Source organism: Zea mays, chromosome 9 (assembly GCF_902167145.1).
Source record: "Zea mays cultivar B73 chromosome 9, Zm-B73-REFERENCE-NAM-5.0, whole genome shotgun sequence".
In the NCBI taxonomy this organism is placed as follows: Eukaryota; Viridiplantae; Streptophyta; class Magnoliopsida; order Poales; family Poaceae; genus Zea; species Zea mays.
Genome location: NC_050104.1, coordinates 117,835,424 through 117,851,217, shown reverse-complemented (window position 1 = coordinate 117,851,217; position 15,794 = coordinate 117,835,424). Strand labels below are relative to the sequence as shown.

General features: G+C 47.8%; 1 protein-coding gene and 1 pseudogene across 1 annotated transcript; one reads left to right on the top strand and one right to left on the bottom strand.

Annotated features, from left to right (window-relative positions):
• LOC103640211 (uncharacterized sugar kinase slr0537-like) overlaps window positions 1-4,229 on the bottom strand; it is a 125,054-nt pseudogene extending 120,825 nt beyond the window's left edge.
• A 7,022-nt stretch (window positions 4,230-11,251) lies between these two features.
• Window positions 11,252-12,681, top strand: LOC100191353 (uncharacterized). Its single transcript, NM_001136787.1, has one exon. The coding sequence runs from the start codon at window positions 11,664-11,666 to the stop codon at window positions 12,141-12,143; it is 480 nt and encodes a 159-aa protein (NP_001130259.1). The 5' UTR covers window positions 11,252-11,663; the 3' UTR covers window positions 12,144-12,681.
• The last annotated feature ends 3,113 nt before the right edge of the window (window positions 12,682-15,794 follow it).

The window sequence follows — 15,794 nt, the reverse complement described above, 5'->3', positions numbered from 1 at the left end:
CAGCCTAAGGTCGCTGCACCCTCGTCCGGCAAAGTCGACGGCCGCAAGGACCACCATGCAAAGGACCACCATGCAAGAGGGCCACAAAAGTCGCACAAGGAGCCAACCAACCGACGAGCTGCTGGCACCGTCGACCGACGCCAGCACCAAAGGACATGCCCCCGCCACGCCACCGTGCCAGCACTTGCCTCGGCGGATAGCACGAAGCAGCAACCGATCATGCAGGACGCGGACGACTGGCAGACGAGCACGACGACGACGGGAGACATGCGCACACCGCCACCACTGCCCCCACGCCGCCGCCTGTGGTGAAGACCAAGCCCCGCCCACGAGCTGCTTCCCCGCGCAAATCTGGGAGCTCTCAACGCTAACAAGGGATGCCTCGTCGTCGCCGTCCTGTGGGCTCGTGCAGGCATTCTAGTCAGCCGCTCTAGCAGCGACGAGACGGAGAGAAGGGGCGGTGGAGAGTGGGGCGACGACCAGTGTTTCGCCTCCCGAGCCACCCACACGAGAGCGACGCAGGGGCCTATGCTATTTTCCCCGCGCTTGGGCCAGGTATTTCAACAGGAGCATGGTTTAAAAATAAGAGTCCAAAGTACGACTCGATATGAAGTAATATGAGTCAGACTAGCATGGCTCGAAGGTAGGCCTAGACTCAACCTCAAATTTCGATCTGTCGAGCCCCGACACAGCTCGCATGTATAGGCTGGCTTTGGGCTGACCTGGCCTGAGGAAAACTATAGTATTTAATGTTTTTAATTTGGAAAGCTATGTACTTTATGTTATTGTCATAGTTGAACTTTTACGTGGTTTAAATATGTGGGTTGAACTTAGACCGGCACGACCCAATGAAGACTTGGCGTGCCTTAGGGCAAGGACATTATTTCTACTTTTTAGGCTAGCAAGGCACGACCCAATGAAGACTTGGTGTGCCTTAGGGCTAGGCCACTATTTCTACTCTTTGAGCTAGCAAGGTGTAACATCCCGATTTTTACTCCAAAGGTTAGTATGGAAGACCCTAGTTGCCTAACCCTGAAACCCTAGCATCATGTCATTTTTTACAACTTTGCTCATATGCATGATTGATGATTGTTAGGAGCACCTCACATAACTACTTTCACCTAGTAGCAAATAAAGACTTTGTTGTACACCTAGAAAATCATATATAGATATAGATACATGTATAAGAAAAGAAATGAGAAAAGGAAAAAGGAAAACCTTTCCCCCTCGGTCTGGGCCGATTTTGGCCTAGAGCCCACGCTCGTGCGTCCCCCTCCACGAGCTCACTCTCCCCCTCACCGGCCCACCCTATCCCACTTCGCACGCCAAGCCTGTGCGCGCCCGTGCCCCTCCCTCTCACTAGCAACCCGGTCTCGCCTGCCAGCCCATCCCCTCTCCGTTGTCGCCAATCGGGCCGCGCCCGTCAATCCCTCCTCCCTCATCATGAGCTCACAGTGACGGCGGCATCACCGCTAGCCACCGTCATCCCCTCCTCCCACCCCCATCATTGGGCATAGGAAAGTTAGGCTATCCACACTCATACTACTTTAAATTCGTACTCTAAAAAGAATATTCTATCCTCGTCAGTAAAATTATCTACTCTATATCACAATTCTCCGCAGTCATATTTACTCTATATATCAACTCTATATCAACTACCACATATTATATTATTTTTTTCCACTTTACTCTTTTCATTGCACGCACCCAGTACCACTTGTGCCTGCCTGCTTGGAGCAGACCGCACGACGGAGAGGACATGAGAGAGATTTAGAGTAGGATGGTACAGACGCTGTATATGAGGTTTTTCCGTGCTCTCCTTATATTTCCAGTAGCCGGTGAAGTGCCCGTTGCAGCGTTTACTTTACTGTATATCTAACTGCACACTGGTAGGGTCTTCTTTACATACCCTCGTTGCGGGTAGCCTTAGGCTCCGCCCGTCCTCCGCCCGCTGTGCTCACGCTCCCGCATGCAACCGCCACAGTGGTGTCACCTCGCGCCGATGTGCACCACCGCTGTGCGCTGCTCGCTGGTGGCCACATGGCCACGAAGCCCCACCCCGTCCACCTATAAACGGAGCGCGTGGAGCCCCTCTCCAACCCGCACCTCTCATCGCTCATGCTCCTCCCCTCCCTCAAGCCCAATCGGAGCCGGCACCGCCTCGGCCCTCCGCTCCGATGAGCTCCCCCTATAGTCACTTTGTGAAAAAATAAGTGAGCTCACAAGCTTCACCGCTCCCTCACGAGCACGAAGCACCCCTCCCCACCCCCGATGACTCATCGTTACCTCGCCGACGATCTCACCGTCGTGGTAACCCGCCACCCCGTCGTAGCCAGTCTGCCCTAGCTCGTCTCCAACCGAATTGAACCTAGCCACGTGTTCACCAGCCACCACCTGTGCTAATGCATCTCTCTAATCCCAAAGAACCGGGCCACCGGCGGAGAACCGTGGTAGGACCTCGCCGGCGACCGGTTTCCCCCGACCCCAACCGGTTCACCCCCCTGTTCACAGCCTCAACGATGTCTCCCCCCCTCTCTATGGCATGTGGGTCTGCCCCGCAATGCAGTCCCTGCGCCATCCCCCTCCTCGTGGATCAGCTGGGTCGCGCGTCCGTGTCCGCGCGCGCGCCTGGCTGGGCTAGATTTGCCCAGTCCGGCCCATATAACCAAGAAACCATTTTATTTTTCTTATTTCTCATTTTACCTATTACACATGTATTAATATATGTATTTTGGTATGTAATGCACAAATAATACTCCAAACACTTTATAGGTCACATAATATAATGATCACAATAGCATACTACACCTTTTCCTAGTGAAAGACTTGTTGATGTATTGTTTATTGGTTGTTTTTGCTAGAGGAAGCAGTTGTCGGTGACCAAGAAAACTTAACTCTAGAACAAGGGCAGGAGCCCGACCTCTTGGAGATAGAACCTTCGTGTCACAAGAGTTTCGATGAAGGCAAGTTCATTCTACCCTTGATGCATAAAATACATATTTTTTCTACCACCACCTAAGCCAAGATCATGGGTTTGGTTTCTATGCATTTGTGAGATGAGGTCAAGCCTGCATTAAGAATACTTTTTTCTACAAAAGAAAAGTGGGTTATTGGTTGTGTTTTGAAAATAAAATGTATTTCAAAATTTGTAAGATGAAGGGTTGTCACCCTTATCACCTTTGAGCGGGATGATCAAGACTCCCTGGTTTGGGAGGGCCTTAAGGTGTTAGCTCAGTCGGGTTAGGTGTGAGCATGAAGGATTGTCCTGACTCATATAAGGACTGATTTTTCATACTTCACTGCCTATACTCATATCAAGTGCAACCACTCAAGACTATATGAGCAGTCACCTAATCTGAACTTGCACGGTTTGCACCCCAGGGTTATCTGTGGCTGGGGAGCACCGGGAGGACAAGGACGGGGACTAATTCCATCCTAGTTTGGGTGAGGAGGTGGCCTTGTTTATGGTAAAGTCGTGCAAGGAAGGAAAGGATTTCGGTGTCGAATCTCATGGCAGCGAGATTGTAGAGCCGGACTAGTGGGTAAAGTGTACACCTCTATGAAGAGTTTAAAATCTATTATAATAGTATGTGTTCACTGGTATGGACAAGTTTGGTGTGGTATGACAATTAGTATTTTGTTTTCAAAAAGCAAAGGGATGGGAAAAGGTGTGAGTATTTTGGAAAAAGAAAAAGAAAGGATACCATGGGAGCGAGAAACTTAGTGGTGGTTGAGTAAAAATATGCTCTTCTCTCTTCTATTCTGGGATATGCCTAGATAATGCCATTTTCTAAGAAAAATAAAAGAGTGACTTACCACTTGTCAGTGTTTTGACCCGAGGGCCCTACCAAATAGTGAATTAGTGGAATCAATGATGTGGTGATAGAAGAGTAGGCATCGAGGAAGGACAGGGTTTTGGATCCCGCAGTGGAATCAATGATTTGGTCAATCCGAGGCAGGGGGTAGGGAACTTTCGGACATGCTTTATTCAAACCAGTGTAGTCTATAAACATCCTTCCTTTCCCCCATTTCCTGACTAACACGAGATTTGCCAACCACTTGGGATGAAAGACTTCCTTGATGAATCCGGCCGCCAAAAGCTTGTGGACCTCCTCACCGATGACCCTGCATTTTTCCTTGTCGAAGCAGCGCAGGTGCTGCTTCACCGGTCCGGAGTCGGCTCGAATGTACAAGGAGTGCTCGGTGACCTCCCTCGGTATGCTCGACATGTCTGAGGGACTCCACATAAATACCTCAGCATTCGCGCAAAGGAAGCCAACGAGTAGTTGTTCCTATTTGGGGTCAAGCTCATAGCTGATCTGCAGCGTCTTATCACAGGAGTCATTGGGATCGAGGGGGAGATATTGGTTGCCTCAGCTAGCTCGAAGTTGCTGGTATGCCGATTGGGGTTAGGAACCTCATTGACAAGGTTCTCCAGGTAGAAGATGAGTGCCTCAGACACAACGAGTGCTTCGACGTACTCGACGCACTCAACGTCGCACTCATAGGCGTGGTGATGCATTGGGCCGACGGGGATGATACCTGTTGGGCCTAACATCTTCAGCTTGAGGTAGGTGTAATTCAGGATGGCCATGAACTTGGTGTAGCATGGTCTTCCCAGAATGGTGTGGTAGGTACCTCTAAACCGTACCACCTCAAAAGTGAGGACCTCCCTCTTGAAGTTGGATGGGGTCCCAAAACAAATGGGCAGATCGATCTGTCCGAGGGGGTGAACTCTTCTAGCAGGGTGATGCTGTGGAATGGTGTGGCACCAGCCCGGACTTGATACCGGCTGATCCCCATGAACTCCAAGGTTTCTGCATAGATGATGTTGAGGTTGTTGCCTACATCCATGAGCACCTTGGAGAGTCTTGTGTTGCCGATGACTGGGTCGACGAATAGAGGTACCTCTTGGGGTTCAGGACGTAGTCTGGGTGATCGTCTCGGTCGAAGGTAATGGCATGGTCGAACCAGTCTAGATAGACTGCCACCGCTACTTCGGTAGAGAAGACCTTCCGCTGTTCCTGCTTTCGCTGTCGCGTGGAGAGGTTTATCGTTTTCCACTGAAGATCATGTAGCAGTTGTGGACATCCAGGAACTCTTCGCCTTGGTCATCTTCCTTGTCACCGAGACCTTTCTTCTTGCCCTCATCCATAGAGGGGTCGAGCTTGTTGTAGAAACGGTGGAGCATGTCACATTCCCCGAGGGTGTGCTTGACGGGACCCTTATGGTAAGGGCAAGGTTTCTTTAGCATCTTGCCAAAAACATTGGGACCCCCTTGAGGGCCTCGGGGATTTCGTCGTTCTGCTGCGGCGACCAGATCTACCTTGAGGGCCTCGTGTTTGCCCTACGGTGCCTTCTTTTTTTTGTTTTTCTTGGGGTCACGTTGGGTGGTCGCCTCGGGGGCGTCCTCCTTCCTCTTCCCATTGCCCTTGTCTTTGTGGAAGATGGCCTCGATGACCTCCTATCCCAAAGCAAACTTAGTGGTGATGTCCATCAATTCGCTTGTTTTGGTGGGGGTCTTGCAACCTAGTTTGCTGACCAAATCACGTCAGGAGGTACCTACGAGGAGAACATTGATGACATCGGAGTCAGTGATATTGGGGAGTTTGGTGTGTTGTTTGGAAAATCGGTGGATGTACTCACACAGAGTCTCATCGTACTTTTGCCGATAACTTTGAAGGTCCTAGGAATTTCCGGGGCACACGTATGTGGCCTAGAAATTCCCCCCAAAACCCTGACGACCAGGTCTTCCCAATCATGGATTTGGGCAGGTGGGAGCTGCTCAAGCCACGCTCGTGCGGAGTCAGATAGAAAGAGTGACATGTTGCGAATGACGAGGTTATCATCACTCGTCCGTCCAAGCTAATAGGCCAGGTGGTAGGTAGCGAGCCATAACTCTAGCTTGGTTTCCCCCAAGTACTGGTGATGGTAGTCAGGGCTCGGAACCGTGCCAGGAACAGTGCCCTGCGGATGGCTCGGCTGAAGACCTGAGGGTCTGGTGGCTCGATCGTGGGGCTTCGATCTTCTCCACTGTCATAATGACCACCTCACCGAGGGTGGTAGCCGTGAGTGGCATGTCTTCATGGTGTAGTCGCCCACCGAGGTGGTCATGAACACCACAGTTCTGGCGATTGTCGAGGAGGTGGTCTCGGAGCACAGGGGCTTTGTCCTTCATGGGCTCGGGATGGACCGAGGCCTCCCTCTCGTGGCGAGAGGGCCCCACTCGTTGTTTCGAGGAGGGCTCCTGAAGCCGAGAGGCAGAGCTATCGACCTGCTAGACTGCATCGCACTCCAAGAGACCCCTGATTTCGTTATGGATTTGGCGTCCCTCGGTGGTGGATGGTTCCGGCATCATCCGAAGAAAGATTGCTGCCACAACAAGGTTCTGGATGGCTCCATGAAAGGCCGAAGGAGGTTCAGCCTTAGCATCTTCCATGATGCGACGGTGAACATTATGTGCCTTAGCACGTGCTCCCCCGTCGGGGCTCTACCTGCTGCCTCTTGCTCGAGAACTTGCTGAAGCTGTTGTAGTCGTTGATGCTCTTCTTCGGAGAGCTATTTAAGGTGGGCTATGTGACTCCCCGTGGGGGTTTGAGCTGCACACTTCTGCCTTGGCTCCCCGACATGTGGGGTCGGTGCTAAGGCGTTGGCCTCCTAAGGCATGCCAAGCTCGTTCCCTTCATCATGCTCTTCATGCTCTGCGTGAAAGCACTCCCGAGTCAAGTCTTAACCCTCATCGTCGTAGCTATAGTTGTTAGAGACGTCGGAGAGGAGGTTGTTGCACGCGGACAAAAAATGTCGCACGGCCTCAAGATCATGGAGCCCGGAGAAGTCCAAGCCAGAGCCCAGGCTGTCGTCTTCCTTGGAGCGTAGGTACCCCGAGGGTTCCGGGAGACCAGCATACATTCTAGTGTAGGGGCTTGTGGTGTAAGGGTAGCCTGGGGGTCTGAAAGGGAAATAGGGTTAACCTTTTCCTATAATTAATTTTGGTGGTTGATGATCAACACAAACACATGGACTAACTAGTTTGTCTAGAACTCATGTATGACAGGTGCATAAGGTTCAACACAAACCAAGAAAAGAACCAAATTAGGGACACAATTTTATTAGAGCCAAAGGACTTGAATGTGCTGAAAATTGGCGCACCGGACCGTCCGGTGCACCAGGGTCGTACACTCCAAACCAGCCACTCTCGGGAATTCCAGGGCGCCCTCCGCTATAATTCATCGGACTGTCCAGTGTGCCTGCGGACTATCCGATGTGCCACCGGAGCAACGGCTAGCTCGCGCCAACGGTCGACTGCAAAAGCATATGCCACGGTGAACAGTGTGCGGCAGGGTCAGAGCAGGAAAGTCAGAGGGGCACCAGACTGTCCGGTGTGGCACCAGACTGTCCGGTACCGCAAGAATACAATGTCTCCAACGGTCGACCAACTCTGAACCCTAACGGTAGGATGACGTGGCGGCACACCAGACAACGCACAGTACCTGTCCGGTGGCGCACCGGACTGTCTGGTGCGCCCATCGCCAGTAGCCTTGGCCAACAGCTAAAATATGGTTGGGGGCTATAAATACCCCCAACCACCACAACCTTTGGCGTCCATGTTTTCTGAAGATCACATTCAATACAAGAGCTCTAGCATTCATTCCAAGACACAATTCAAAAGATCAAATCCTCTCCATGTCCCAAATTCATCTCAAACACTTAGTGACTTGTGAGAGAGAGATTTTGTGTTCATTTGCGCTCTTGTCGCTTGGATTGCCTTTCTTTCTTTCTCATTCTTGTTCTCAAGTGACTTGTAATCAAAGCAAGAGACACCTAAGTGTGTGGTGGTCCTTGCGGGGTCTTAGTGACCTGATTGATTAAGGAGAAGGCTCACTCGGTCTAAGTGACCGTTTGAGAGAGGGAAAGGGTTGAAATAGACCCAATCTTTGTGGCCTCCTCAATGGGGACTAGGTTCTTTGGAACCGAACCTCGGTAAAACAAATCATCATGTTCACTCGTCTTGATTCTTGTTTGATTTGTTTTCCCCTCTCTTCGGACTCGAATTTAATTCTAACGCTAAGCCTCGGCTTTAGTGTGTGCTTAAGTTTATAAATTTCAGGTTTTGCCTATTCACCCCCCTCTAGGCGACTTTCAGTTGGTATCAGAGCCAGTGCTTCATTAAGAGTCTAACCAACTCGAAGTGATGTCTGGAGATCACGCCAAGAGGGAGATCATGACTGGAGAAAAGGCTGCGAGTCGCATCTTCCTCCGTCAAGTCGCATCGGAGAGGTGAGAAGAAGAAGAAGATGAAGAAGGTTGTCTACTACGAAACCGACTCTTCGTCACCCTCCACATCAAGCTCCGAGTCGTCCACTACTTCTAAGCGTCGTGAGCGAAAGACGTATACTAAGATGCCCCTATGCTATCCTCGCATTTCAAAGCGCGCTCCATTACTTTCCATACCCCTAGGCAAACCACCATATTTTGATGGTGAAGATTATTGTATGTGGAGTGATAAAATGAGGCACCATCTAACCTCACTCCACGAAAGTATTTGGGATATTGTTGAGTTTGGAGCGTAGGTACCACAAGTGGGGGACAAGGACTATGACTCGAATGAGGCCGCCCAAATTAGGCACTTTAACTCATAAGCCACGTCTATACTCCTCGCCTCCTTGTGTCGAGAGGAGTATAACAAGGTGCAAGGGTTAAAGAGCGCCAAAGAAATTTGGGACGTCCTCAAAACCGCGCACGAAGGGGACGAGGTGACCAAGATCACCAAGCGCGAAACGATCGAGGGAGAACTCGATCGATTCGTCCTCAACAAAGGAGAAGAACCGCAACCAATGTATAACCGGCTAAAGACCATGGTGAACCAAGTGCGCAACCTTAGGAGCACCAAGTGGGATGACCATGAAATGGTTAAGGTTATTCTTAGATCACTTGTTTTTCGTAATCCCACTCAAGTGCAACTAATCCGTGGAGACCCTAGATATAAACGGATGTCTCTCGAGGAAGTAATTGGCAAGTTTGTGAGTTTTGAGCTTATGATCAAAGACTCCAAACATATTGTCAACTTGAAGCAAGGCGCCACCCCTACACCCGAGGTGCAACCCGTCGCATTCAAAGCGACAGAAGAAGAGAAGAAGGAGTCTACATCAAGTAGGTTTCCTATCGATGCCTCTAAGCTTGACAACGAGGAAATGACGCTCATCATCAAGAGCTTCCGCCAAATCCTCAAGCAAAGGAGGGGGAAGGACTACAAGTCCCGCTCCAAGAAGGTGTGCTACCGGTGTGGTAAGTCCGGTCACTTTATTGCTAAATGTCCAATTTCTAGTGAAAGTGACAGGGACGAGGACAAGAAGGGGAAGACGAAGGAGAAGAGATACTACAAGAAGAAGGGCGGCGATGCCCACATATGCCGGGAATGGGACTCTGACGAGAGCTCCACCGACTCCTCCTCCGACGAGGACGCCGCCAACATCGCCGTCAACAAAGGCCTCCTCTTCCCCAACGTCGGCCCCAAGTGTCTCATGGCTAAGGACGGCAAGAAGAAGAAGGTACAATCTAGAGCCACCCCTAAATATACAACATCTAGTGATGAGGGTAGCTCTAGCGATAATGAAGATGATTTACTTGCTCTTTTTGCCAACCTTAGCATGGACCAAAAGAAAAAATTAAATGAATTAATAGAAACCATTAATGAGAAGGATGACCTCTTGGAAAGCCAAGAGGACTTCCTTATTAAAGAAAACAAAAAATTTGTCAAATTGAAGAATGCTTATGCTCAGGAAATAGAGAAATGTGAAAATTTATCTAAGGAGCTTAGCAAATGCCATGATTCAATTTCTAGTCTTAGAATTGAGAATGATAAATTAGTTTCTAAGATTGAAAAATTGAATGATTGCAATGATTCTATTATCTGTCTTAGAGATGAAAATGCTATATTAAATTCTAAGATAGAAGAATTAAATATTTGCAAACCATCTACATCTACTGTTGAGCATGTTTCCATTTGCACTAGATGTAGAGATATAAATGTTGAAGCTATTGATGATCAAATTGACATGATTAAAAATCAAAATGATCACATAGCTAAGTTAAATGCTAAAATTGTTGAACATGAGCTCGAAAATGAAAATTTTAAATTTGCTCGTAGCATGCTTTATAATAGGAGACGACCTGACATTAAGGATGGCATTGGGTTCCAACATGGGAACCAATCCAATGTCAAGCTTAATGCCCCTAAAAATTGTCTAACTTTGTAAAGGGCAAGGCTCCCATGGTTCAGGATAGTGAGAGTTACATTTTATATCCTGCAAGCTGTAACACCCCTGGTGTTTATACTCCGCTCGACAACGAGTATGGATCTAAGCACGTAATATCAGTGGATAAAACGAATGCTAAATTTTAATCATCTTCGCCTATCGCGATTTTAATATCGCATCTGTTTCGTCTGTCGCGAGTGCGACATCGTTTTTACTTTTATCTGTCTGGGCTCTTCCAAAAATTTTGTGATGTTCGGAACATAGTTGTTCCGAAAATCGATGCGTCCGATGATTATTTAAAATACATCGCTCGCGCGAATATGAATTTGGAAGCTCGATCCACCGTTGTGATCCGTTTCCCAAATAAATGTATTATAACTCAACGACTAAAATACTCAATGCAAAATAATTAGGATCGCGCGTTATCTGAGAGAAATTTTGCGCGAGGTGGATAATCATGAGTATTTAGTGGTAAATCGTTCAAAGCAGATAAAGATAATTAGAGCCGAACTGAAATAATTGCTAATCGGTTTGACTTCAACGAAATCAGTCATAAATTAAAATATCAAAGTCGAAATTGTCTTAATCACGACTGATTGCATCTCGCCCTGATTCAAACGTTCGGATATAAAAATAACTGGTTAAAGATTCATATGACTCCAAGAATTGTTTCACGTTATCTTCCTCTCTTATGTGCTAGCGTTGATTTTTGTTCTGCGTTTGTTCCTATCCTCTATAGTCGCTGGATATTTTCCCTTAGCCATTGAGCCGATCTGTCGTCCTCATCCTCTATCGCGTAAAAAAATCTGGTCGCCGATGTGCTTGGACTCGCCAGCTGCTGCTGCTGAGGATTGTTTTTACGCGCGCTCTTATCCTCTCCACGTCGCTCAGCACATAGGATATTTCCACCGCTCCAGCCTGTCGATCCCATCTCCCTGGGATTTTTACCCGTTGAGCTTGCCATCTTCATTTTTCCCACGCACGCTCTGGTTTCTGATTTTTATCAGCTCGTCTTCCACCTCCGTCCGTCGTACCCATGTGGTTGAGCTCGGCTTCGAGCTCCCATTCCCCATGCGTCGTCCGTCACCTCGCCCTCGGCGCGCGCCTCTGCTTCCTGGTAGCCACGCCCAGCTTCCTCTCTTCCGCGCGCCCCCTGCTTCTCCTTGGCTAGGGCTTCTTCCTCTTCCTGCTCGCCATGGCTGGTCGAGTTTTGCCCCAGCCTCAGCGCTGTGATTTCTCCCTCCATCTCTACTGCGCGTGCTCTGGTCCCAGCGCCGCGCTCCTTTCTCCCATGCTGCGTGCCGTGCTCCTACTGCTCCCTGCGCGCTGCGGCCCGCTGCTCCTCCCAGCCATGGAGCTCGCCAGCCGGCGCTCCTCCAGTCGCCCAGCCCAGCAGGAGCTTCTCCCATGGCCGTGACGCCCTGGCTCCTGCTCTCCTCATCACGCGCGCCTGGGCGCTGCCCCAGGTGGCCGTCTGTCCTCCCGTATCGCCTAGCTCGTGAAGGCTGCCGAGTCCGACCCCGCCGTGAGCTCCCTGGTGTCGCGTCCCGACCAAGCTCCCTACTCGGCGTCCGTCTCCTAACTCGCGCCCTACTTCCATGGCCACACGCCCATCTCTCTGTTCGCCTCTGCGCACAGCTCCCCAAGCTCCATGGCCGGTTCCCTGCTCGCGTCGTGGTCTCCCAGCTCGTCAGCACTTGTTCAAGTCGTCTCGGCTCACTCCGCCTCAAATTCCAGCGCCTCGCCCTGCTCTCGTGGTTCAGCGACGGCCGGCGCGAGCCTGACCGTGGTGGTGTCGTGGCGTGGCGACGTCGTGCGCGTCGCGACAGCTGTCTTGGTCGTGAAGTAGTCCGCGCCATAGAGTTCGCTCGACCACGGTCTCGTTAAACTGCGAAGCTTCCTCGCCGTGCGCTCTAGCATCGGCTGCCGCCGATTCCGCCATAAAATTCACGAGCGCTCCTTGCTCAGTTTGTTTCGCAGTGGGCAATTTCTCCACGTTTCAATTCTGTGCTGCTTGCCCTGTGTGCGCTCGCTCCTCATCCACCGGGCTTCGACGTGTTCGCGTTTACTGTCGAGTCGTCGAACCCGTCATCCCCTGCTCGACCCTCACCTCACCAGCTCGCTCCAGACTTCAATTGAAGGTCGTCGTCGTTCCGTGCGTCGTCAAGAAGTCCCAAGCGTCGAGTGAAGACGAAGCTAGCCGCGTGATATTTACCAAGTGCTCGACAGAAGACCTGAACAAGAATCAGCAACGTTTGCTTGGAATTTTAATTGAATCGGTAACTGTTCTCTAGTTTGCTAGTTCTTTAATTGATTGAGCCGATTTACTATTTTTACTATTGATTTTATGATCGTAAAATAAGACGCTTAGTTTGTGTATGAAGTTTAAGTTAGAAATACTCATGATGCGAGGCGTGCTTCGAGGAGTTTAGTTGTCGAGTATATTCGGACTAGTTCTATTTTGCAGAGTGTAGTACTTCAACGACGCGTAGGTTAAATTTAGTATTTTATGCAATTATCGATAAAACTGTCGATGTAGTTGTATTCAGTGCGCGTAAGATGAAGTCGATGTCCTGCGCTAGTAGTTAGTATCATCTATGTTTGTGATCGATAATGTTGGAGTAGAATATGATCGACGATTTTCTTATTTAGTGATTGGTGTGATGTGGTATAATTTATAAAGCGAGGGATAAGTTTAGAATTTAATTAATTAGCTGATAAGTTGTGTTAGGCTAATCGTATTAAATATATATAGTTTGTTGTTTCATGATGTTTGCGTTAGATTCAGTTAATCTAGAGAAGCGTAATTATTACGCTTAGTCGTATATCGATAACTAGTATTTCCGTAGAAAGTTGTACAACGCCTCGCTGCTAGGTGTTTAATTCGCTATCGCGTAGCACTATTTAGGTTTGTAATATTCCTGTCTATATGCATTCATGTGCATAATGTATTTCATTCAGGTACGTGAATTAACCACGTGATGTGGAAGACAACCCAAGTTGACCCCAAGCGCGGGCTAATCTGCATGGTGATGCTGATGGACGAACCTGCCTGATCAGGTGCTAGGACAAGGTTGATTGCCAAGTGGTTGTCACCTAACAAACACTAACACAGTGTTATCCAGACAAGCCCCGGTGCATGCAACCCCTTCCTTGTGTTTTTAAATAATTTTTACACACTTTAAGTCTAGCGAAATGTGCATTAGGTTTATAGGAGTTGCTTGGAAACCCTTTGATGCATTGCCTACCTTGAAATCCATCCTTTTATAGATACTTCTGATGAAGTATCAAAGTATGATTTACAAAAATGCTTAGCCTTTCCTAAAGGTAAATCTTGCGGATAGAGGTTGTCTTTTGCATTAATGCCTAGCTCAGGGGTTATCCTGAGGAGGGATGGCTTCTGCCTGCAAGAATATTTTCATTGGGAGCAGTGGTGGGATCTTACTACAAAGTTCCCTATAATGCTCTTTTCATCCTAAGGAACACAAACAATCCTAAGGGTGGAAGTATTTAAATCGAGACTTGGGCTAGGAACATGTGATGTTCTACCCAGGTTGATTAAGGATTATAGAGAATGTAGGCCTACTGACCGAGGACCTTTTAACTGGTCACATGTCTCATCATGGGTAAGCTTTGCCTCGGGCAGACTAATACCAGAATAAGATAACATGCAATGGGAGTGGAGAGATGGCGAGAGTAGCGTGTACCCTCCGTGGCAAGAGGCTGCACGGTGGTGTATATATGCTCTCGGTTGGCGTGAACCTGATCTAGTCTTAAGAACCTCGATGGCGAGTTGACATATGCAAGGGTTAAGTGCTACATATGTCATGTGATTGGAGATCCCCAGCTGTGTATTAATCAATTCAGGATCGCCGTTACTTCTCGGATATGAAGACTTGGTCACTAACTTGCAATCTAAGTCATGGATGGAATCATAATGAGCAAAAATCATGTTGTATGGATTAATGTGATGATGAAATTAGACTATATGCAAACAAGGTCTATTAATACTTAATCTAGCATTAAAATGTTGAAAGTAAGGATCCACTCATAGTAAGCTTTTCTGCAAACAGAGTCCTTGATTCTTGATAAGCCTTTCCTTTAATCCTTTTAAAACCAGCATACCCTTGAGAGTCTTTTCTTTAGTCGGGTAAGTCTCGCTGAGTACTTGCGTACTTAGGGTTTTACCCATTGTTGCTGCAGGTTACGAGTCACTTGATTGTGATTGGTGTTAAGCGCCGGTGGGCACGACCTTCTTATAAGTCTAAGTACTTCTTCTATACTTCTTATTGAGGATGGTCACTTAAGCTAGCATATATTTTAAACTTATAAATAATTTTATAACATTTCAAAGTTTATTGCTTTGAATCACTTTGTAACCACTCCGATAAATATAATGTAAATTTGTTGAAACTTATAACTTTTTGTAATAAAGAAATTCTGCTGCAAAATGTTGGTGTGTGATTTGTGTTTACTTAATCTTGCGATCTTGGTTGTAAGTGGTTTATCCGGGGTCCTTGGGACACTCGGACAGATCCTATTAAGTTATTTGGTGCACATGCATAGCCGTCTGAGGTCTTTGCGACAAGGACAGGTGCATGTGGGCCCAATAACTTGGGAGGTTCTACCACACAAACTATGTCGAACATAAGATTAGAAGATTCATGCTAGGAAACCTCATAATCTTTCTTACCATGCATTTATGTACAAAAATGAGGCTTCTAGCTCTAGGCATACCGCACATGTTAAAATGCCTAAAAAGAAAATTCATGCTGCATCAAATGAGCATAATGTTTCATTTAAGACTTTTGATGTTTCATATGTGTTAACTAACAAATCAGGCAAAGTAGTTGTCAAATATGTTGGGGGAAAACACAAGAGTCCTAAGACTTGTGTTTAGGTTTCCAAGGTGCTTGTTTCTAACATCAAAAGACCCAAGACTGTTTGGGTACCTAAGAACAAGGCCTAAAATTGTTTTGTAGGTTTATGCATCCGGTGGTTCAAGTTGGATAATCGATAGCGGGTGCACGAACCACATGACAGGGGAGAAAATGATGTTCTCCTTCTATGAGAAAATAATGATCCCCAAAGAGCTATCACATTCGGGGATGGAAATCAAGGTTTCGTCAAAGGTTTGGGTAAAATAGCTATATCTCCTGACCATTCTATTTCCAATGTTTTTCTTGTAGATTCTTTAGATTACAATTGGCTTTTTGTTTCTCAAATATGCAAAATGGGCTACAACTATCTTTCTACTGATATAGCTGTTACTGTCTTTAGAATAAGTGATGATTCAATAGCTTTCAAGGGAGTGCTAGATGGTCAGCTATACTTAGTTGATTTCAATGATAATCAAGCTGAACTACACACTTGCTTAATTGCTAAGATTAATATGGGTTGGCTCTGGCATCGCCAACTTGCCCATGTTGGAATGAAGAATCTTCACAAGCTTCTAAAGGGAGAGCACATTTTAGGACTAACAAATGTTCATTTTGAGAAAGACAGGATTTGTAGCGCATGTCAAGCAGGAAAGCAAGT